Source organism: Phascolarctos cinereus, unplaced genomic scaffold (assembly GCF_003287225.1).
Source record: "Phascolarctos cinereus isolate Bilbo 61053 unplaced genomic scaffold, phaCin_HiC Scaffold_4;HRSCAF=312, whole genome shotgun sequence".
NCBI lineage: Eukaryota > Metazoa > Chordata > Mammalia > Diprotodontia > Phascolarctidae > Phascolarctos > Phascolarctos cinereus.
Genome location: NW_027555847.1, coordinates 560,273,304 through 560,296,712, shown reverse-complemented (window position 1 = coordinate 560,296,712; position 23,409 = coordinate 560,273,304). Strand labels below are relative to the sequence as shown.

At 37.4% G+C, this 23,409-nt stretch overlaps 1 protein-coding gene across 1 annotated transcript in view; it reads left to right on the top strand.

Annotated features, from left to right (window-relative positions):
* SIRT5 (sirtuin 5) overlaps positions 1 to 22,705 on the top strand; it is a 32,311-nt gene extending 9,606 nt beyond the window's left edge. Inside the window, exons 4-9 of the mRNA XM_020986778.2 lie at positions 4,509 to 4,734; positions 6,281 to 6,368; positions 7,350 to 7,403; positions 9,910 to 10,033; positions 11,515 to 11,630; positions 22,177 to 22,705. Of these exons, the coding sequence (XP_020842437.1) occupies positions 4,509 to 4,734; positions 6,281 to 6,368; positions 7,350 to 7,403; positions 9,910 to 10,033; positions 11,515 to 11,630; positions 22,177 to 22,252 (684 nt within the window). The 3' untranslated portion in view covers positions 22,253 to 22,705. The remainder of the gene's footprint in view (positions 1 to 4,508; positions 4,735 to 6,280; positions 6,369 to 7,349; positions 7,404 to 9,909; positions 10,034 to 11,514; positions 11,631 to 22,176) is intronic.
* The last annotated feature ends 704 nt before the right edge of the window (positions 22,706 to 23,409 follow it).

Genomic DNA, 23,409 nt, shown 5'->3' with positions numbered 1-23,409 from the left:
CTGTGGAAAAACCTTAAAGTGAATTGTTCAGTTGCATCTGACCCCATTTAGGGTTTTCTTGGTAAGGATACTGGAGTAGTTTGCCATGTCCTTCTCCAGCTCATTTTACAGATGAGGAAAGTAAGGCAAACAGGGTTAAATGACTTGCCTAGCACCACACGACTATTATGTGTCAGAGGCCAGATTTGAACTCGTGAAGATGAGTCTTCTGGACTCAAGGCCCAACACTCTATCCACTGTGCCACCTAGAGGGCCTGGCTAAAGATATAATGGAATTGTGCCATAAGAAATGACAAAAGGGACAAATTCAAAGAAACCTGGAAAGACTTGTATGAATTAATATAGTGTGAAATGACCAGAACCAGGAGAGCAGTTTATGCAATGACTACAATAATGTGAAGGAAGATAACTTGGAAAGACTTGACATTATTGAAAAAATCAATGTACTGACTCCATAGACTGAGGATGAAGCATGCCTTCCACCTTTTGGCAGAGAAGAAACTCTGAGAGTCTTCCCCTCCCAGGTGGATTGTTTTAAGAAGGCAAACTAGGCCATCTTTTTTTTTTTTTTAAGGCAGTTGGGGTTAAATGACTTGCCCAGAGTTGCACAGCTGGTAAGTGTCAAGTGTTTGGTCTGAGGCCGGATTTGAACTCAGATCCTCCTGACTTCAGAGCCGGTGCTCTATCCACTGTGTCACCTAGCTGCCCCTAGGCCATCTTTTGCCTCAATTCTTACCTAGCCTTTAATTATGAATGAGTGTTGCCCCAGACAAATTGAGATTTGGGGAAGACCTTAGCTTAAAAGACCAAGGCCTCCTACTGCATCCTGGGCCATCTCCAGTAGTCTTGACGTATGTCTTGCCACTGAACTCTGATGCCTGGAGGAGCGAGTGAGGTGGATGACTTTGCACAGCTTTACCTCACTTAAATCCAGTTCACTCACAACTCAAGACATCACCCTCCTGATGTCATTGGTCCTCTTTGAGAGCAAAGGAAGAACAACAGCAGTGATGAGCTGGAGGTGAAGAATGAGACACCCATTTTTCAGACTTGACCAGTGTGCAAATTTGTTTTGCATGACTAGACTTAGTTGTTATAAGGAAGTATTTTTATTTGGGGGTGAGAGGTGGAGTTGAACTGAGAAGCGAGTAATAATATGGGGGGGGTGGGGGGGTGGAAATGAATATGAATGAAAAGCGTCAATAAAACACAAATTTACCAAGAAGAGAGAAGCAGGCAATTCAGAAGAGGAAGTAAGTATGGCAAGGCTGGTACTGTCATTAAATTTGCTGTACTTTATTCATTTTCTTCACTTATCAAACATTTATTTCCTCTCTTTTCTATCTTCCCCTCCTATTGAGAAAGAAAAAAAGAAACACAAAACTCTTCTAACAAGTGAATATACACATGAATATAACAAATGAATAAAATGAATTTTAAAAAGCTGCATGTAATAGATAACAATTTTCTATACAACCTTTTCTGTCTTTTGTATAAAGAATATAATTATGCTTAAGTTCATAGTTTTTACAGTTAATAAAGTAATTAGCTGATTTTACAATTAATATTTAGGTTTAGTTCATATTACGTAGGGTCTTGCTTTCAAAGTTGAGGATTTTAGACTTTGTGCTGTAGACATATATAAGGAACCAGTAAATCTTTTTTTTTTTTTAGCAAGGTAGGAGCATGAGCAAAGAGGTGTTTTAGGACAATTTATCTTAGCAATACAGGATGAATTAGAATGGGGAAATACTACAAACAGTGATTACTAGTTGGGAGATGATAAATAGTCCGTGCTAAAGTGATAAAGTTATGAACAAAACAGTACTGGTGAAAATATTAAGGAAGAGATGGTTAGAAGAGCTATTTTGAAGGAACAATCAGAACAACATGATGATAAACTGGATGTGTTGGGGACAAAAAATAAGCTTGAAGAAAGAGTCAAGTATAACAGGTTTGGGTACAGTAGTGATGGTATAATTGAAGAAGTAAGGAAGGAAAACTGGTTTTCTGAGGGAAAATGAATTTTATTTTAGATATGGTGAATATGATGTGATAAAAAATAGACAAGAACAGAAATATTCCTGGAAGATTGCACAGTGAAAAGCTAGAGGAATAATTCTGCTTGATGCCTCTTAAAAATAACAAGAAAATATCAGGAGAAAGACATATGAAAACAATTTTAGAAGTCGTACTAGAAACATCAAATGAAAAATCCCAAGGGATAAGGTTCAACAGAAAACAGACACCCAAGAAACTAAAGGAAGAACTCAAATTTTTTTAATCGTGAGAAGAATTAAAAGCAGGATTCAATATTTTCTTTTAAATCCCCTGGGGATTATAGAACTGATAGCAGCTAAAAATCTCAAGGCTCAGGCAAATAGAGACTGCCATGAAGAATTTGAAAGTATCAGTGAGTGCAGGGAAAAGCAGGATTAGTGGAGAGGGAGAAGAGCGAGTGCCTCAACTCCTCAGGGCCCAGTAGCCCAGTGTTTGTATTGTTATAGATACATACCACTCTAAAGTTTTTTTTTAATTTTAATTATGAATTTGATGAACATCAACAAACAAGGATCTTATGTGCAAAGAATAACAAAAAAGTGGATTGTATATGAAATTGTAAATCTATTATGTATTGCTTATTTTTTAATGTTCTATAGTAAATTTAACATGGTAGTCCCAACATTTCCCTACTTGTCTGTGCCCCCTTCTGAATGTCCTTCTACTCTTTTATGTAATTATCAAATGTTTCATTGGCACTTTTTTTTACATCATTATTATTACTCCTGTTGATGTTCAGTTGTGTCGTACTCTGTGACCCTCTGGATCATAGCACACCAGTACTGTCCATGAAGTTTTCTTGGCAAAGATACTGGTGGGGTCTGCCATTTCCTTCTCCAGTGATTACGCCCATTACCCGCTCATAACCGGACTCCCCCCCCCCAAAAAAAAATGGAAACCATCGCTCGTAACAGATAGGTATAGTCAAGCCGGAAGGGACCTCAAAGGCCATCTAGTCCATGGCTGGAAAATGTATGTTTAATATTGCTCTCATAGTCTCCCACCTCAGCCAGGAGGTAGAACTCCCCAACTGGAAGCATGGAGTCCAGAATATTACAGAGAATGACGTGGTCATAGAAGGAAGAAAACAAAAGAAGCTTTTGAGTAGGCAAGGCTTAATCCCAAAGAGATACATACATAAATCTAAAGAGTCACTTAAAGAGCCAAATATGAGAACTCCTCTGGTGCAGATCTCCTACCAGCTCTCTGCTGGTTCAGTGTGGAGACAGGGTCTCTTTTTCATTCTGTCCTGACACTCCTCAAGGTTCTCTCGTGTAGTCTTCACATTGTTTCAGGAAAGTCTTAACATTTTTCCCCAGCCTGTATTTGTGAAATTTTTGGAATTCAGGAGTGGAACTTGAAATTTAGTAGGGATAAATGTAATCTTACTCAGTTCCTTACTCATTGATGGTAACCTATTGATTTTTTTTTTAAAAAATCTGGATTCTGCCATCCCTTCATGGTTTCTAGCAATTCCATGTCTGTGCCCTAATCCTAGTCTTTAACAGATTTTGAATAGCACAGGGTCAAAGATAGGTCCCCGGGGTAGTTTACCAAAGACTTCTTTCTAAATTGACAATGATACATTCAGTCAATTCCATTTTATTTATAGATTTTGACAGATCAAATTGTCATTCATTTAAATAATTCAACAATTATTTCATCCATGATAAAATAATATTTCAAACTATGATTTCATCTATGTGGATGCTTCCTCATCCATACACATCACAGTCCTCTACTACGTGGTAGACAGTCTTCAGGCATTACTGGGGCCAAAACATACATCACTGTGACCTACCTAGTGCTAAGTCTCACTGAGTTTAACGAGGTCTTCACGTGATTACTATATATTGCTTGCTACTAATTTTTAAAAATAATTTAAAAGGATAAAATTCTCTGTTGTTTGGAAAGTAGCAAAACAAGGATGCTATTATAGGAGAGGTTTTTAACCTAGGTCTATAAACTTAAAAAATATTTGACAACTAATTCAATATAATTAGTTTCCTTTATAATCCTATGTATTTTTGTATTCATTTAAAAACATTATTCAGAAAGGGTTCATTAGCTTCAGCAAGCTGCCAAAGGGGGTCTATGACACACAAAAAAGATTAGGAACCCCTCTATTTCATTATTGATAAAACTGTATACATTGGTCAAATCTTTTCAGAGAACAGTGTGTCATTGTATATATACTGTTCCCTCTAGGGTTATTCCCTAGTTTGTCTTGGCAAGTATTGATTATCTCAGATTGAAAATACTCTGAGAGTCAGTACTGCTAAAAACTATAGTGCATGAGCCCCCACTGGTATGGTTACCTTTAGTAGTTCCCAACCCAGAGACTTAAGAGACAGGTAAGAGACACACATGTCCTAGTTCCCAGACTTTGTGCCTCAGTTTTAAAGATTGATCACATTTTGATAGTTCATATGTATTTCCCCCTCTAGGACCTAGCCACCCCTAAGGCCTTTTTGAAGAATCCCTCTCTGGTGTGGGAGTTCTACCATTACCGGCGAGAATTGATGCTAAAGAAGCATCCCAACCCAGCCCACATAGCAATTGCAGAATGTGAGGCCCGGCTGAGTGTCCAAGGAAGGCGTGTGGTAGTCATTACTCAGAACATTGATGAGCTCCATCGCAGAGCAGGCACGAAGAACCTCCTGGAACTTCATGGTAAGGCATCTGTCAAGGAGGTCTGCTCAGCTACATACCATGATCTGGATAATATACATTTTTCATCTGCTTTATTTTTCCGTTATCAGTGGTTAAACTGATCTCTTGAAAAATATTCATTCATTAGCACTTAAGTTTAAGTTACTAATAAGGGTTAATAGGTTATTTTTTCAAATGCAGAAGTGCACAGGCAAAATTTAAGGCTGCCAAAATTTAGGGGACCCATTCCATCATGGTCACGAGGCAGTCCTAGTAGCAAGTGTAAGTGAAGGTAACGTATTGCCTCGCTCCTTCATTCTGCTGAGATCAGCTAAATTACCGAAGAACTAATATACTAATTACTAAGTACTTATGAAAGCCTACTATGTGCCTACCATGGAAGAATTGGGTTTTTGTGTGCTGTTTTTATTTTTGTATAGTGACATGGAATGTAAACAGTGAGAAAGACATTCTGCCAAAGAATTCTTTCCCTCTCTACCACTATTGTTTCTTGTTCCATAGTAACAATGTTGAGCTTTTTTTTTAAGCAAAACTTTATTTTAATAGTCGAAGTTGTCAATTTTTTTTAAAAACCGCATATGGAACATTTATCAAATATGGTCCTTGCCCTCAAAGAGCTAACGTCTTGTTGGAGAGACAAGGCATAGATATGTTTAACATTTGCCAGTGACTTGGATACATACATAGGTGAAGTGATTGTTTATTTTTCAGATGTCACAAAGCTGGGATGAATAGTTACATCCTAGATGAGAGAGTCGGGATCTAAAAGGACCCTGACAAGTTAGAAATTAGAGTGAATATAAGATGAAGTTCAATATAGGTAAATGCGAAGTCTTGCATTTGAATGTGACACATATATTATAAGTTAATAAACATTACTAAGCTTTTCACCAAAATGTCATCATGGAGATGAACTCAGGCTAGATATCAACATCTTCTCAGATGTCTCTCCCTTCTGATTGGAGTGCTGAAGGGTGGAGCAGTAAACTTTGCCCAAAGCCTTCCTTTGTAGAGGTCTCCTTTTATTAATTTATTTTTTAGCTCAGAATTTTCCAGCTAACTCTTTAGCGTCCATCAGCTGCTCTGCTTGGTTTTGAGTCCTCCAAAATCATGCCCTATCACAGGTACCCTCTGGCACCCACACATGCACACACCTTCTCAGTTTTGTTTTGTGTATTGCCTTTCCTTGTTAGATTGTAAATTCCTTGTGGGCAGAGACTGTGTTTTTCTTTTTTGCATGCTCAGTGCCTGGCATGTAGTAGGTGCTTAATCATGTTTACTGTCTGTGGCAATGACTGTGGCTGTGAGGGGTCCACAGTCTGGCAGTTACATGGAAGGCCTGGCAGAGTGGGGGAATGATGAAGTAGATAGGACGGTAGGGTTGGAAACAAACCCAAGCCTTCTTGGGCTTATTTGATCGTCCTGACTTTGAAGGCCTCTATAGTAACCGATCTCTAAGGTCTCTGCTAGCTTTGATGTCCTGTGTTCAAAAATAGGATTACTTTACACCTTATCAAGAATGCTGATTGTTGTTTATGTTTTTCAGGCAGCTTATTTAAAACTCGATGCACCAGTTGTGGCAATGTGGTAGAGAATTACAAGAGTCCAATCTGTCCAGCTTTAGAAGGAAAAGGGTAATTACACTATGCTGTTAAAAACAAAACAAAACAAAAAGTATATGTTGTAACACGGTTATCCTCCTCTTAGTAGACGTAGAGGGGTTCATTTGAAAGCTTTATTCATGGACTTTAGACTCCAAGATTCAAACATAGAGTAACATGACTTGATAATTTACCCAAAGTTTTAAGACAAAAGAAACTAAACAGGATTAGTATTTAATACAAAAGTTCCAAAAGTCTTAATGCACTGCTAAACTTTGTTAACTTAATAACCATTTTCAGCTTTTTAAAAACTATTAAGTTTTAACTTAAAACTTCACTAAAACATTTGGACACATTGTTATGATGATTATGGGGCTAGTACTATTCAGTGACTATAAAAACCTAATGATCCCATATAGCTCTTTGAGGAAAGAGTTTTCAGGTTATATGAGTGATAGTCATTCTCATTTAACTATTACAATAGACATTTATTATCTCTGGATTTTGAAGTAGCCTCCTAATTGGCCCCTCTGCCTCAAGTCTCTCTCCACTCCAACCCATCCTACCCATAGGTGGCAAAAATTTTTCCTAAAGCTCCAGTCTGACCACTTTGTTGCTTGATAAACTCCAGTGGCTCCCACACCCTCCAAGATCAAATATAAACCACTGTCTTGGGCACATAAACCCTCAATCTGTCCCTATGTTTGGACTGCCCTCCCTCCTTACTTGCATTTCTTAGAATCCCTAGTTTCCTGAAGAACTCAAGTCAAAGCCCATTGAATACATGAAGCCTTTCCTGATTCCACCACTGCTAGGACCTTTTCCCTTTACTCCTCACAAAATTACCTTGTATTTATGATTTTCATATCTATATATGTGCATGTTGTCCCACTTTATAGGATGTAAGCTTCTTGAGAACTTTTGCCGTTGTATCCACAATGCCTAGAATAGTGCCTGGTACTAGTAGGTGCTTCATAAAGGCTGATTGATTGATTGATCTTATTTTAACTCTAGTGCCCCAGATCTTGATGTTCCAGATGCCCAAATCCCAGTTGACAAGCTTCCTAGGTAGGTAAAAATTGTTGTCTGTCTCTAATGTTGCAGGAAAGAAGGAAGAAAAAACCAGGGACAGAAATCTGGAAGTTTGTGTAGTTCTTTCTTTCCTTAGTCAGCTGTGAAAACTAGCCTTTGTCAAAGAATAGAGAAATATTGGCTGCTTCTCTTTCCCATTCCTCTTTTGTGTTGTTTTGGGGGCTAGAGGTACTTTCAATAAGTATGCTGTTAATGAGCTTTTGTTCTCCTTATCTGAGCCTCAGTTTCTTCATCTGTAGAATCAAAATCTAAATCTATGATTGTCTTACAAGGAAACAATAAAAAGAATTAGAGAATTGACAGAATAAGATACGGGTATAACGCCAAAGAAGATTATAATGCAAAACAAGTAGACTTTTCGAAAACTGTTTCCAAGAGTGGCTCAAGATAATTTTCAAGGAACCAGACACAAATCATAACAAGGTAGAAAGGAAATACAAATTAGGAAAGTACAGTTGGTAAGGGCAGAAAGGTGGCACAGTGGATAGAGTATCAGGTGTGGAGTCAGGAGGACCCCAGTTCAAATCTACCCTCAGACACTTACTAGCTGTGTGACCCTGGGTAAATCACTTAACCCTGTTTGCCTCAGTTTCCTCATCTGTAAAATGAGCAGGAGAAGGAAATGACAAACCACTCCAGTGTCTTTGCCAAGAAAACTCCAAGAGGGGTCATGAAGAGTCAGACGTGACTGAACAACAAAAATAGTGGGGAGCTAAAAAATTAATGCTACATATAGAAACTGTAAATAAGAAGGTGTATATAAAAGGGTTTTTATTCCCTTTATTCCTTCCTTGAGAAGTCTGGATTTGATATATTAGCAGAAATTCTTCACCTTTTTTGAGTCATGGACCCATTCTCAGAAGAATATTTTAAATGCAGACAATAAAATAAATAGCATTACAAAGGAAACCAACTATATTTTGAAGTACAGCTATCAAAAAAATTTTTTTTTAATTTGAGGACCCCAGGTTAAGAGGCCTTGTGTGAAAGGGTAAATAGCAGTGATATGATAAAAATGGTGAACTAAAAATAAATTAACTTTTTTTTAAAATGGTGTTTAGGGGGGAAAATCATTACAATAGTTATTTTTAATAAGTTGGACTGAAGAAGAGACAGAAAGATGACCAGTTAGGAGTCCAGTGTGGTAGTAATAACAATTTCAATTTATTTGATATTTTAAGGTTTGCCGAATTTAGTTGTTCAGTCATTTTTAGTTGTGTCTGACTCTTTGTGACCCTATTTGGGATTTTCTTGACAAAGATACTAGACTGGTTTGCCATTTCCTTCTTCAGCTTATTTTACAGATGAAGAAATTGAGGCAAACAGGGTTAAGTGACTTGCCCAAGGTCGCATAGCTAGTAAGTGTCTGAGGCCAGATTTAAACTCGGGAATATGAGTTTTCCTGACTTCAGGCCCAGTGCTCTATCCACTGTGCCACCTAGTTGCCCCATGCCAGATACTCTGCATCTGTTGTCTTATTTGAGCCCCACAACAACTTTGAAAGGTAGGTACTTCTGCTATTTTACCATGCCCCACACCCCCCCATTTTATAGAAATGGAAATTTAATAGGAAATCAGAGCACAGAGAGATTAAGTGATTTTCTCATATCATACAGTTGGAAACAGACTTTGCACCAGGTATCTCCTAGCTGTAAGTTCAGTTCTTTCCCTTTTTTCCATAATCCAAGGTTTAAAGAGATGAGCACCTAAACTGTTGTGGGGGCAACATTAGAAAGAGGAAGAAAGAATGATTCTGAGAGATATACTTAGGCACTTAGACAGATGCACGATATTATTAGTGCCTCTCCTCCCCTTCACTGGAGTAGATCATATCCACATAGTCCTTCACATCCTTCTCAATTCTTCTCCATATTTGTTTGTCTTCTGCAAGAAGACTTAGTACATTTCAGGAATATCTCAGAGCAGCAATAGAACATTAGATAAATAATACAATTATGAGCATCCTTGATGTGAATGGACCCAGCAATAGTCTCTTGTTTAAAGACCAGTCTAGGTAATGACACAGAGTCTCATACTAAGAAATTGTTCACCAAGGGATGTTTTTGTCTTTGTTTTATCAAATACTACACGTGAGAGGTTGTTGAGAAATTAATGGAGAAAGGGGTTGCGTGCAAAGAAGTGAGGTAAGTTAAAAATGACTTTAAAGATTGAGTTAATAGGAATAGAATGGTGCTCATCATAATCAGGAAATTGAGGAAGGAGGCAAGAGATTAAGTTGAGAGATGCCATGTAGAATATACAACAACCAAAAAAAAAATCGCTGCCTGAAGGGACAGTGAAAAATTTATTATATACACAAGTCAGGGAGGTATATTCTTCAGTATGAGTACAAGTGCAGAATTGGTGGATGAGTGGGGATGGTGTTTGTGGGGTTTTCAAGGGTTCCAAGAAGGTATTAACTTTATTCTTTGTATGAGAGCTAGGATTTCAGCAGCTAAGTGAGTAATGTCCACATTCACAGATGTGAAGAAAAAGATTGCAGTGGCCTCCTTCGACCCCATGTGGTATGGTTTGGAGAAAATCTGGACCCTGACGTTCTTGACCAGGTCAACAAAGAACTTGCTGTGTGTGACTTATGTTTAGTGGTAAGTGATTCCCTGCTTACTCAGTCCAAGTATTTTCTAAGACTTTCCAGAAGGTTGTTTAGAGATTTAAAAAAAAAAAAGGTATACTGAGGTCTTCTACCAAAAAAAAAAATGCAGAGTAAAAGTGTTCATTTTTTTACCTGGCATTGTGAGACTTACGGATAGGAGAAGGATTTATGAATAAACAAGAGATAGAGAACACTGTGAGGTGTAAAATGGATAATTTTGATTACATTAAAAAGGTTTTATACAAATAAAAGCCATGTTGTCAAGGTTAGAAGGAAAGCAGAAAATTTTGGGGAAAAAATTTGTAGACAGTTTCTTAGATAGAGGTCTCATATCTCAATATGTAGAGAACTTTGTCTAATTTATAAGAATGTGAGTTGAGAACTTTGTCTACTTTATAAGAATATAAGTCATTCCCCAATTGATAAATGGTCAGAAGGATATGAACAGGCAGTTTTTTGATGAAAAAATGAAAACTACATATAGTCATATGGAAAAAAAATGCTTTAAATCATTATTGATTACAGAGATGCAAATTCAAACAACTTTGAGGTTATCTTACATTTATCAGATTGGCTAAAATGAGAGAAGGGGGAAATGACAAATATTGGAAGGGATGTAGAAAATTCGGACACTGGTGCTATTGGTGGAACTGTGATCTGATGCCACCATTTTGGAGAGCAATCTGGAAGCATGTCCAGAGAGTTATAAAGCTATGTATACCCTTTGACCCAACAATGTCACTATTAGCTCTGTTTCCCAAGGTGGTCAGGGGAAAAGGAAAAGAACCTACATGTTCTAAAATATTTATAGCAGCTCTCATTGTGGGTAGCAAAGAACTGGAAATTGAGGGGGATGCCCATCAATTGGAGAATGGCTAAACAAGTTGTGGTATATGATTGTGATGGAATACTACTGTAATATAAGAAATGATATGAGCTCAATGATTTTAGGAAAACATAGAAAGGCTCGTGTGAAATATTGTAGAGTGAAATGAGCAGAACCAAGAAAACATTGTATACAGTAACAGCAATATTGTTTGAAGAACAGCTCTGAACAACTCTGTGTGTGTGTGTGTGTGTGTGAAATGGTGGCCTTCTCTAGTGCAGAGTGTGGAAGGAGGGAGAGAGCCAATTCAGAACTTAAAATGTAACAAGAAATAAATAAAATTTAAACATTTTTAAGTGGCATTAAAATATGAAAGACTAGACATGATATTTTACTCCTGTAGTCTTCAGTACAATTTTGGAGGCATCTTCTTATCTCTTTTTTTCCTTTTGTATAACTAGAGATTTTTCTGTTTTGTTGTTCTTTTTGAACACCTGTGCCTTTGTATCCATTCAGCTTTAGCTGTGTCCACACACCTGGATCCCCAAACCCTGTCAGAGTTTGTGGAATTGGGGAGATGGGAGTAGAAATAAACTTAACTATCAGCAGTGTAGTAATACTGCTTCTTTGATCTTTTTGCTCATTAGGTGGGAACGTCCTCTGTGGTTTATCCCGCAGCTATGTTTGCTCCGCATGTATCAATTAGGGGAGTACCAGTGGCCGAATTTAACATGGAAACCACCCCTGTTACACAGAACTTCAGGTAAAGACAAGAAACTAAGTGACAAGGGGGGAAGGTGTGGCAGGTGCGTCTGTGATGACTGCATCATTTCGCATCTGTGCTAGAGGAAGAGAATCAGCACATAGAGGGGCCCATTTTAAAAGCCAGCCTATATTAGCCTTTATGAAAAAGTAGGATCAGCTACTGCGACACATACATTTAACTATTGTTGGTCATTTTGAATGTTAAGAGAAATATTCTGTAATTTAAATTTATAAGTAGGAATTAATTGAAAACTGATTTTTCAGCTGCTTAGTTTTGAGAATTATATTGTTTAGTTCCCTATAGTGGACATTTAGAATCCCATCTTTTTTTTCCCCCAAGTAAATACCATACCTCAGGTATTTATGAGCTCCACATATATAGCACACATGTAGACTTAAAATTTTAATACTTATTTCATTTCTTCTTTTTTTTTAAGATTGGTGAGTGCTGGTAACTTTTACATTTAAATTTAAATTTAAATACTTTTCCCCTTTAGTTGTCTCCTGGCCCTTTTATTTTATTTTTTATTAAGCAAATAAAAAGAAAAAAAATACAGCCCTCATTATGTAGCTGCATAATCTGAAAAAAAAAAACATTCCTGCATTAGCCATGTCTGAAAATGTATATCTCTTTCTGCATTTTAAGTTCATCACATCTCTCGGAGATGAGTGGCATGTTTCTTCTTCATTCTTGGTTCATTATTGCATTGATCAGAGTTCCTAAGGTCTTCTAAAGTTGTTTTTCTCTATAATGTGGTTACCGTTATATAAATTGTTCTTTGGGCTCTGTTCATTTTAGTCTGTATCAGTTCATGGAGATCTTCCCAGTTTCCTCTGAAACTGTCCATTTTGTCATTTCTTATGATGCAGCTATATTCCTTTATGTTCAGTACTATAGTTGGTTTATCTATTCCCCGAAAGGAGGATGCCATCTTAGTTTCCAGTTCTTGTCTCCACAAAAAGAGCTGCTGTGCATGCTCTTGTGCACGTAGGTCCTTTCCATCTTTTCATTTATTTTTGGGAGGCATAGTCCTAGTCAGTAAATGTTTATTAAGCACCCACTGTGCACCAGGCACTATCCTGAGTTCTGGGGTTACAAAAAGAGGCACAAGGTAGTCTCTGCCTTCAAGGAGCTCACAACCTAGTTTTAGTAATGTTAACATTGGGTCAAAGACTATGCACACTTAAGTGACTTTCTGGGCATTCTTCCAAATTGCTCTCCAGAATGGCCACACCAATTTATGGCTCTATCAGTAGTGCACTAGTAATGATAAGAATAATAATAACTGGCATTTATGTAATGCTTCATAGGTTTGCAGCATGCTTTACAAATATTATCTCACTATTATCCTCACAACAACCCTGGGAGGGAGGTGCTATTATCATTATCCTCATTTTGCAGATGAGGAAACTGAGACTAGAAAAGGTTAAGTGACTTGCCCGAGGTCACATAGCTAGTAAGTGTCTGAGGCTGGATTTGAATTCAGTTCTTCCTAACTCTAGCTTACATGTTAATATTTTATTTGTTGTCATCATTGTTGTTTGTATTGATGTTCATTAGGGATGTTGGTCTGTAGTTTTCTTACTCTGATTTGTCTCTTCCCATTTTAGGTAGTAAGACCTTGTTTGTATCATAGAAAAAGACTGGAAGGGTGCCTTCTTATTATTGTAAAAAATTGATGTGTTATTGAAATTAATTATTCTTTGAATTTTTGATAGAATTCACATGAAAATCTGTCTGATCCTGGGGTCTCTTTTCTTTGGGATTTCATTTATGCCTTGTTCAATTTCTGTTTCTAATATTGAGTTATTTAAATAGTCCTTTTCTTGTTCTGTGTTTTATATTTTTGTAAGTTTATATATCCTCAGAGTTATGAGTTTTGTTGATATGTAATTAGGCATAGTGGTTTCTGATATTTTCCTTTAATTCCTCTTCAGTAGTTGAGTTTTCATTTTTAATTTTTTATATGAACAATTTGATTTTCTTCTGTTAAGTTAGTGATTTATCTATTTTATTGATTTTTTAAAAATACTTCCTACTTTTATTTATCAATTCAATGGCCTTTTTTCTTTCAATTTCATTAATGTCTTCTTCAATTTTCAGAATTTCTACTGTGTTATTTAGTTGAGGATTTTTTACTTGTTCAAGTTTTTTTTTTTAATTGCATGCCCAGTCCATTGTTCTTTTTCCTTTCTGTTGTTGAAAATGTTTAGAGATATAAATATTTCCCCTCAAAACTACTTTAGCAGTATTCTTTCGGCTCTGGTATTTTGTCTCATTTTTTGTCATTTTCTTTGATGAAATTTTTTTCTATTGTTTCTGTAACTTGTTCTTTGACCCTCCAGTTCTTTTAATGCACCCTTTAAGGGCCTGTCCTGAATGTGATTTTTATTGGATTGTGATCAGTAAGCCATGATTTAGGTATTTCTTCATTTCTGCATTTTTTGGTGAGGTCTTTATGCTCCAGTACATGGTCAGTTTTTGTAAAGGTACCAAGTAGTTTTGAATTATGCATGATCTTTCTCTTCTCAGTCAGTAATTTCCAGAGATCTGTCATGTCTAATTTTTTGCAAGTTCTATTCAAGACTTTAATTTCTTTCTTATTCTTCTTTTGGTTACAATTGTCTAGGTCTGAAAAATATATTAAAGTTCTCCATTGTTATAGTTTTCTGTAACTTCTCCCTCTATTTCAATGAGCTTTCCCTTCAGGTATTTAAATACTATGTTATTAAATACATTTACATTAAGTGTTGAAGTTGATTCATCATCTACAGTGCCTTTCAGCATAATGTAATTTTCTCCTCTTTCTGTTTATCTTGTTCATATTTACTGTAACTTTATATGAAATTGAGATTGCTAACCCTGTTTTTTTAAAAATTAAGCTGAAGTACAAGAGATTTTGCTCCAGCCCCCTATTATAACTCAATGCTCATATTTGTGTTTCAGTTGTATTATTTACAAACAATATATAAATTCTGCTCCTGATCTGCTGTCCTCTTTCACTTTATGAGTAAGGTTATCCCATTCACACTCACAATTATGATTGTCAATTGTTCTATTTCCCTCCATCCTGTCCTCTTGTACTTGAATTTCCTCTACTCCTAACCTCCCTTTTTACAGATAGTAAGACAGTAGAAGAGGAGTCTGTCTGATGCTTTGTAATCTTATAAGTGAAAGTCTGTTTCTTCTCTGTTACAGCTCTTCTCTTTCTCCTTACCTTGCCTCTGATCCTAGGTTTTGCTCTTTCTTCCTTTTCTCTTAATCTCCTTTTCACATTCCTCTTCTCCAACATTTGATTTGTTTTGCTTATGACTGTTCTCTTACCTGTCTTGAACTCCTTCTTAGATCTCTCTACCTCTCCTTTATTTCTAGCTTCTCCCTTTTCCCTTTTGAGTTAATGTATTTCTTTTTTTATTTGTTTGTTGTTTGTTTGTTTGTTTGTTTGATTTGGTTTGGTAAGGCAATTGGAGTTAAGTGACTTGCCCAGGGTCCCACAGCTAGTAAGTGTCAAGTGTCTGGTCTGAGGCCAGCTTTGAACTGAAGTCCTCCTGACTCTAGGCCTGGTGCTCTATCCACTGCGACACGTGGCTGCCCCAGAGTTAATGTATTTCTATACTGAAATGCCTATGTGTGGGAGGAAAATGGGTATTAAGGGGGGATAGATGAGATGAAGAAATAAGTAATTATGTTCAAATTTCCTTTATCCAGCTGAGATGAAAGTGAGCTTCATGGGCTGTCCTTCTCCCACCCCATCCCTTCCTCCGTGAGGATATACTCTTCATCTTCTGTACCTGTATTATGCAAGTGATTTCCTTCCCCTTCTTCCACTTCCCAAGTATAGTCCCACTGTCCCTCCCATTTTTATCTTCTCCCAAGAACATTAAAACAGAATAAAACCACCCACAAATCCTCTCTCATTTTAACCTTTACTGTGATCCTTGAATATATTAAGGTTCTATTAACATATGGACAATTCATCTCCATACATTCCCTTTCAGTTGAATAAATGTTTATCTTTCTTTGTTTCTCTTGGTATGTTTTGAAATGGCTACTCAGCTGTGACTTTTTCATCAGGAATATTTGGAAATCTTCTATCCCATTAAGTAGCCACTTTTTTCCCCCTATAGGATTATACTTACTTTTGCCAGACAAGTTATATTTGGTTGTAAGCTTTTATCTCTTGCTTTCTGTTATATAGACAGTTCTCACTTTATGTAAATTTCCATTATACAAATTCAACTCCCTGGGCTTCAGGACCTCAAGCCTTCATGCTGTGGCTCTGGGCAGGGGCAGCAGCAGCAGTGGTGGCAGCAGGGTCTTTCTCTCCAGGCACTGAAGCTGTTCCCAATGTAGGAGCCCCAGGCACTAAAGCTGAGCTCTGGCTGTAGGGGCTGCAGAGCCATGGAGGGGGCAAGGTCATACAGAAGCTCTCCCAAAGGGATGAGGAGGTCTGCAGAATGGTCCCTTAACATTCAGCAAAAACTGGCTATTATGTTCTGAGTTTTTCTCTCCTATATAGTGTGAGTTGCTAAGTCTTGTGTGATCCATATTGTGGTTCCTTGATATTTGAACTACTTTGTAGCTCTTTGTATTTTTTTTTCTTTGATCTGAAAGCTCTTCATTTTGGCTACTTATTTTGGGATTTCTTTCCAGAGATACCACTGCATTCTTTCTATTTTAACATTGCTTTCTAAGAACCCTATCTTTTTTTTTTTTTAACAGAAGGGCACTGTGAAGAGATACAGAGGGGTGAACTCTTTAACAGTATCATTATTTGAAACTGCCTATTATAAAAACTTAACAGCTGATTGAAAACTAAATAGTTTGTCTCTAAACTTGGGCCACAATAGTTTAGTCCAGGGGTGGGGAACCCATGACCTAGAGACCACATGTGGCCTTCTAAGTCCTTGGATGCAGCCTTTTGACTGAGTCCAAATTATACAGAACAAATCCTTTTATTAAGAGGATTTGTTCTGTGAAGTTTGGATTCAGTCAAAGAGCCACACTTGAGGACCTAGAGGGCCACATGTGACCTTGAGGCAGCAGGTTCCCCACCCTGTTTAGCCAGTTAAATTTCTAAGGGAAATGGGGCATCATTTAGGTAAGCTTGCAAAGATATACTTTTTTTTTTAAGTTTTCAACATTCACTTCCATAAGATTTTAAATTTTAAATTTTCTCCCTTCCCTCTCCTCCCCCCTCCCCAAGACATCGTGCAATCTGATATAGGCTTTACATATACATTTATATTAAACATATTTTCCCATTAGTCATGATGTAAAGAAGAATTAGAACTAATGGGAGGAACCAAGAGAAAGAAGAAACAAAACAAAACAACAAAAGAAAAGGAGAGCAAATAGTATGATTCCATCTACATTCCGACTCCAGAGTTCTTTCTTTGGATATGGATAGCATTTTCCATCATTGTGTCTTTTGGAGTTGTCTTAGGTCATTGTATTGCTGAGAAGAGCTAAGTCTATCAAAGTTAGTCATCACACAGCGTGGCTGTTACTGTGTACAGTGTTCTCCTGATTCTGCTCATTTCACTCAGCATCAGTTCATCTAAATCTTTCCAGGTTTTTTTTTTTTTTTTTCTTTTTCTAATTATCTTTTTTCTTTTCATTTTTATTATTAATTTTAGTTTTCAACAATCACTTCAATACGCTTTTGAGTTTTAAATTTTTCTCTTCCCCTCACCAAGGCGGCTCGCAATCTGATACAGGCTCTACATATACATTCCTATTAAACATATTTTCACATTAGTCATGTTGTAAGGAAGAATTGGAACCAAAAGGAGGAACCACAAGAAAGAGGAAAGTCTATCAAAGTTAGTCATTGCACAGTGTGGCTGTTACTCTGTACGACGTTGTGCTGGTTCTGCTCACTTCACTCAGCATCAATCCATACAGGTCTTTCCAGGTTTTTCTGAAGTCTGCCTGTTCATCATTTCTTATAGCACAATAGTATTCCATAACATTCATATTCCAGAACTTGTTCAGCCATTCCCCAATTGATGGGCATCCCCTCGATTTCCAGTTCTTTGCCACCACATAAAGAGCTGCTATAAATATTTTTGTACATGTGGGTCCTTTTCCCATTTGTATGATCTCTTTGGGATATAGACGTAGAAGTGGTTATTGCTGGATAAAAAGGTATGCACATTTTTATAACCCTTTGAGCACAGTTCCAAATTGCTCTCTAGAATGGTTGGATCAGTTCACAACTCTACTCACAATGCATTAGTGTTCCAATTTTCCCACATCTTCTCCAGCATTTATCATTTTCCTGTTTTGTCATGTTAGCCTACCTGATAGGTGTGATGTGGTACCTCAGAGTTGTTTTGATTTGCATTTCTCTAATCAATAACGATTTAGAGCATTTTTTCATATGACTGTAGATGGCTTTAATTTCTTCAGCTGACAACTGTCTGTTCATATCCTTTGACCATTTATCAATTGGGGAATGGCTTGTGTTCTTATAAATTTGTCTGAATTCTCTATATATTTTGGAAATGAGGCCTTTATCAGAGACACTGCCTGTAAAAATTGTTTCCCAGTTTTCTGCTTCCCTTCTAATCTTGGTTGCACTGGCTTTGTGCAAAAACTTTTCAATTTAATGTAATCAAAATCATCCATTTTGCATTTCATATTGTTCTTTATGTCTTTTTTGGTCATAAATTCTCCCGTTCTCCATATATCTGACAGGTAAACTATTCCTTGCTCTCCTAGTTTGCTGATAGTATCATTGCTTTTATATCTAAATCATGTACCCATTTTGACTTTACAACATACACTCTTAACCTCATCTTAAAACTGGGAATAGTACTTAATAAAAAGGTTGAATTCCACTCTTGCTTCTTAAAACTGGAAACAGTACTTAACAAAACCTGAATTCTGCTGCTACTTCTATAATAACTAAATAGAATGAGGGATGGGATTATATCTTATTCATATTTGTATCACTCACAGTGCTTAGAAAAGTGTTTATTTTTAAAGATTAGGTCTTCCTATCTCACTCAGGCTGGAAGTACAAGGGCTACTCGTGGGCTTGATCCCACTGTGATCGGCATCGGGCTTTGACCTCCATTTTCCAGCCTTGGACAATTTGCTCATCCTTAGACAATGTGGTGGTGCCCACTCCCTAGGACAAACCATAACAATGCCAAACTTAGTTCAGACATCCTATTGATTTGGCCCACTGTGGCTCAAAACTCCCGAGTTCAAGAGACCTGACAGTGACTATTCCCCAGTAGCAGGGAATATAAGCATGTATCACCATGACCAGCAGAAGAGCTCTTTGCACATAGCACATAATCAGTTGATTTTTTTTTGTTTTGGTTAGGCAGTGGGGTTAAGTGACTTGCCCAGGGTCACACAGCTAGTAAGTGTTATGTGTCTGAGGCCAGATTTGAACTGAGATCCTCCTGAATCCAGGGACGGTGCTCTATCCACTACACCACTTAGCTGCCCTCTCAACTGATTTTTTTAATGAAAATAATTTTAATAGAGATAGCTTAGAGTTTTGGGGTTTACTTTGTTTAATTCATCTTCCTTTCCTTCATTTTTTCCTATAGACATCTGTAATAATAATTAGACTTAAACCTAAAATTGGACTGGTACATTATGAAAGAATACATAGTAAACTTCATTATAACTTAGTCTTTCTTGAAAGATAGTAATATACTCTGAATGGTATTGAAACATACATAGACTTTGTCTTTATCAAATGGGTCTAGCATTTTTCTATTCTTCACAAAATGGCTTATATTTGTATAGACTAAAAAAGCTTTGAGAGCACTTTCATGTATGTTATCACACTTCATCTTTGTCTCTCACTAGCCCTAAGCCCATACTTTACCGTATTTATATAATGATTGTATATTTAAGTGATGTATGTTTAAGAGAAGAGGTAATGCAGAGTAGTGGACAAAGAACTGACCTCAGGAAAAGTCAGGAAAGCAAGTCCTGCCCCTAACACATACTTGATTTTCGATCCTGAGCAAGGTTTAACTCTCATGGCACTTCTTACAAATACAACTTGCAGAAAAGTTTGCTTGTTGGAAGTTCCTGACACCAATGAAGTCACATGTCCAAACAAGGGAAAAAAAATATAAGAAAAGCTGTGTTGTTTGTCTTTTGTTCTCAAAGAGGAGCACGACTTCAGGGAAGTGATCCCATGACATGCAACTGAATTGGATTTAAGTGAGGGAGGGCTGTTCACTTTCTCCTCACAGCCATCTGGGTCCAGTGGCAAGCTGTAGGTCAGGATGACTGGAGATGGTCCCCAGACTCAGTGGGGGACCTGGGCTTTTTAGGCTAAGGTCTTTAACAGGCCTCAGTTTGACTGAGGCAGTGCCTATTCAGTGATTAAAGCTAGGTAAAAAATGAGGCAGAGAATGGCCTCTTTGACCTAGTCAGAAAAAAAAAATCAATCTGGGAAGGACAGACCCTCAAGTTTTCTGGCCAAAACAGAAACAGCTGCTATTTACATTCACTCTGAGCCGATCAGGGTCCAAACAATGACCTAGTAGGGCTTGGCCTGGGACCTATTGTTGGTCAGTCAATGAGAGCCAGAATGATTTGGGTTTAAGGCATGGTCTTTAGAGGAAAAAAAAGTTTCAGAGATCAAAATTTACATTCCTTTGAGCAGAGCATCAGAAGGTAAGGGTATGATACTCTATATGGACAGAGAAAAGAAAAGTAAAGAAGCAGTGGTGCATGTTGCCCAGCTAACCAGTTCCAGTTGTTCCCCAGTAGGCAGCTCCTCTTCTACTCACAGAGGTTGCTGTTTGTTTTCAAAGAGGACCATGACAAAACCTGGAAAGACTTGTATGGTCTGATGCTGAGTGAAGTGAGCAGAACCAAAAGAACATTGTTGTGCAATGACTAATATTGATAAACTTAACCCTTCTCAGCAATACAAGGATCTAAGACATCCCCAGAGGCCTCATGATGGAAAATGCTATCCACATCCAAAGAAAGAACTATAGAAGCTGAATCGCTGTCATTTTTTTTCTCTTCTGTTGAGTTTTGTTTCCTCTTTCTAATGGTTCGTCCTATTGGTTTTAATTTTTACTTATAACTTCACTAATGTGAAAATATATTTAATAGGAATGTAAATGTATAGCCTATATGAGATTGTGTGCCGTCTTGGGGAGGGTGGTGGGGAGGAAGGGGGAGAAAAATTTTAAACTCAAAAGCATATGGAAGTGATTGTTGATAAATCAAAATAAATTAATAAAATTTTTAAAAAAAGAAGAAGAGGACCATGAGATTGGGGAGGTGATGCCATGACATGCAAGTGAATTGGATTTAAGTGAGGCAGGGCTGTGCAAAGTCACAAAGTCACCAGCTTCACTTTCTCCAGAGTAAGGCCAGGAAGACCTGGATTTAGGTTTTGTTTCTTCTGACCCATACTAGCTTTCTGACCATCACCAAATCACTTGACCTAATAGTGCCCTGGGCTACTCTTTGAATAAGTTACAAATTGATGGAGGTAATTTCCATTCCTCAAATTCCTTACACTGATTACATTACCTGAGTGAGTGTGTGTGTGTGTGTGTGTGTGTGTGTGTGTGTGTTTATTAGACTCTAAGAAGCCATTTCCAAAGGGTGGTTTTCTGATTTGCCCAGTAAAAACAACAAATGTACACTTTGATTTGTGTTATGGAACAAGCTACTGCTGGTCATTAGTCAAAGAGAAAACTTCTGGACAAAGTGGTGTGAGTAGAGGCACAGCAGCCCAATTCTCATACAAGCATTCCAGAAAAGATCAAAAAATAATACCACAATGATCAAGAAATAGAAAAAAAAAAGTGCAGCTAGTTGGTGCAGTGGATAGAACACCAGCCTGGACTCAGGAGGACCTGAGTTCAAATGTGACTTCAAACATATAATACTCACTAGCTGTGTGACTCAGGGCAAGTCACTTAACCCCAATTGCCTCACCAACAAAAACAAAAAAAAGAAAAATGACAGTGAGTACCTTCGAGTGGCACAATGGAGAGAGCATCGGCTGAGCCTGGGGTCAAGAAGACCCGAGTTCAAATCATAATTTGGACACTTACTGGCTTTGCACTTAACCTGTCTGCCTCAGTTTCCTCAACTATAAAATGGGAATAATAATAGCACCTACCTTCAAACTTCAAAGTGCTATATAAATGTCAGATATTATTTTACTTAATGTAAGAATTATTTTGCTCAGGGCACTGTGATTAAGTAACTTGCTGAGGATTCCCAGGATGTGTCACTGGTAGGGTTGGGTGCCCCCAAGGCTTCCCCATCCCCAAATCTGGTGTCTGTCCTCTGTGCTGTTTCTGGGAAGGATAATAGTCATGTCTGAGTATCTGAAGGACCCTAAGCATTTTCTAAGACTATAAGTTGCAGAAAAGGTGCCAGTCCACATTGGTGGAGGGAGCTTCCTTACACTGGTAAAATCATAGGTCCAACCCCTGATGCTATAATAGTTAAGAATTATTTTAAAGAAATACGTGATTTCAGTTTGGTAAACCATATTTAATTTCAATATTCTTTATTCTTGTTTCAGGTTTCATTTCTCAGGACCCTGTGGCACCACTCTCCCTGAAGCACTTGCCTGCCATGAATCTGAAAAAGTTGGTTGATTATTTGTGAGCATGAGAAAAAAAAATTATTTCATGAGTACTTGGTTACAAATAGTTAAGCCAATGGGGGGGTGGGAAGAAGCAGGGGAAACCTTGTAGGTAGACACAGAATGGTCTCCTGCCCTCAGAACTGGGAATGTAACCAATCAGTAGACATTCAAGTGGTCAGTCATAATGATGATATCAAACACCCATTTTGTGTGGACTGAAACCTGACTTCCAAATGATTATTCCATATTTTATAGTTGTGGTAAAAACTATTTTCAGCTATATAACATGTAATTTATCTGTAATTCTAATAGTATTTTTTTTATGTTCCTAATGGGAGTGTGTAGATTTGCTTTTTTGGGCAGGGGCTAAAGTATTACTTTTCCTCAGTTCTGATGTTTACATAAATACTTTGGCAGAAAATAAATTCACTGTAATTTGTGGTATAAAGAAGTTCATCCAGGATATTTCTCTGTTGGTATACTTTATTATTTTTTTTTCTGTTAATGTATTTTAATGGTGTGGCACATGTTATTTATGTTTAGTGTTTATCTTAGCATCACCCATCCTTTCAGCCTTTTTTCAGTCTTTTTCATAGTCTATTAGACTAATTTCATAGTCATCCTTGACGTTGCCTTCTCACACTTACATCCAGTCATTTACCACATCCTGTTGCCTACTTCCATAGCATCTGTGGAGGGAGTTTCCACAGTGGGGTATGAAAGTACCCACAAGGGGCAGCTAGGTAGGTGGTGCAATGGATGGAGCACCGGCCCTGAAGTCAGGAGAATCTGAGTTCAAATCTCGCCTCGGACCAAACACTTAATACTTACTAGCTGTGTGACCTTGGGCAAGTCACTTAACCCCAACTGCCTTAAAAAAGAAAGAAAAGAAAGTACCCACAAGATTAATATGTCGTGTTGTTTTTTTTTTTTTCTTCAGTCTGGGATTACTTCCAAACTAGCTGCCTTCCATCTTGGTACTAAAACAGTAAGGCCATCAATATTCAGGAAAAATTATCTAGGTGCTATTTGCCTTAAAATCTTTTACATAATTTAATTCTTATTTTTACTTAAAACAAAGTCCAGATTGGTACCCCAAAACTTACTAAGATATTTCAGAATGGAGTGAGTTCTTAGAATTACCAAAATCCTAGGAGTTCTCTCCTG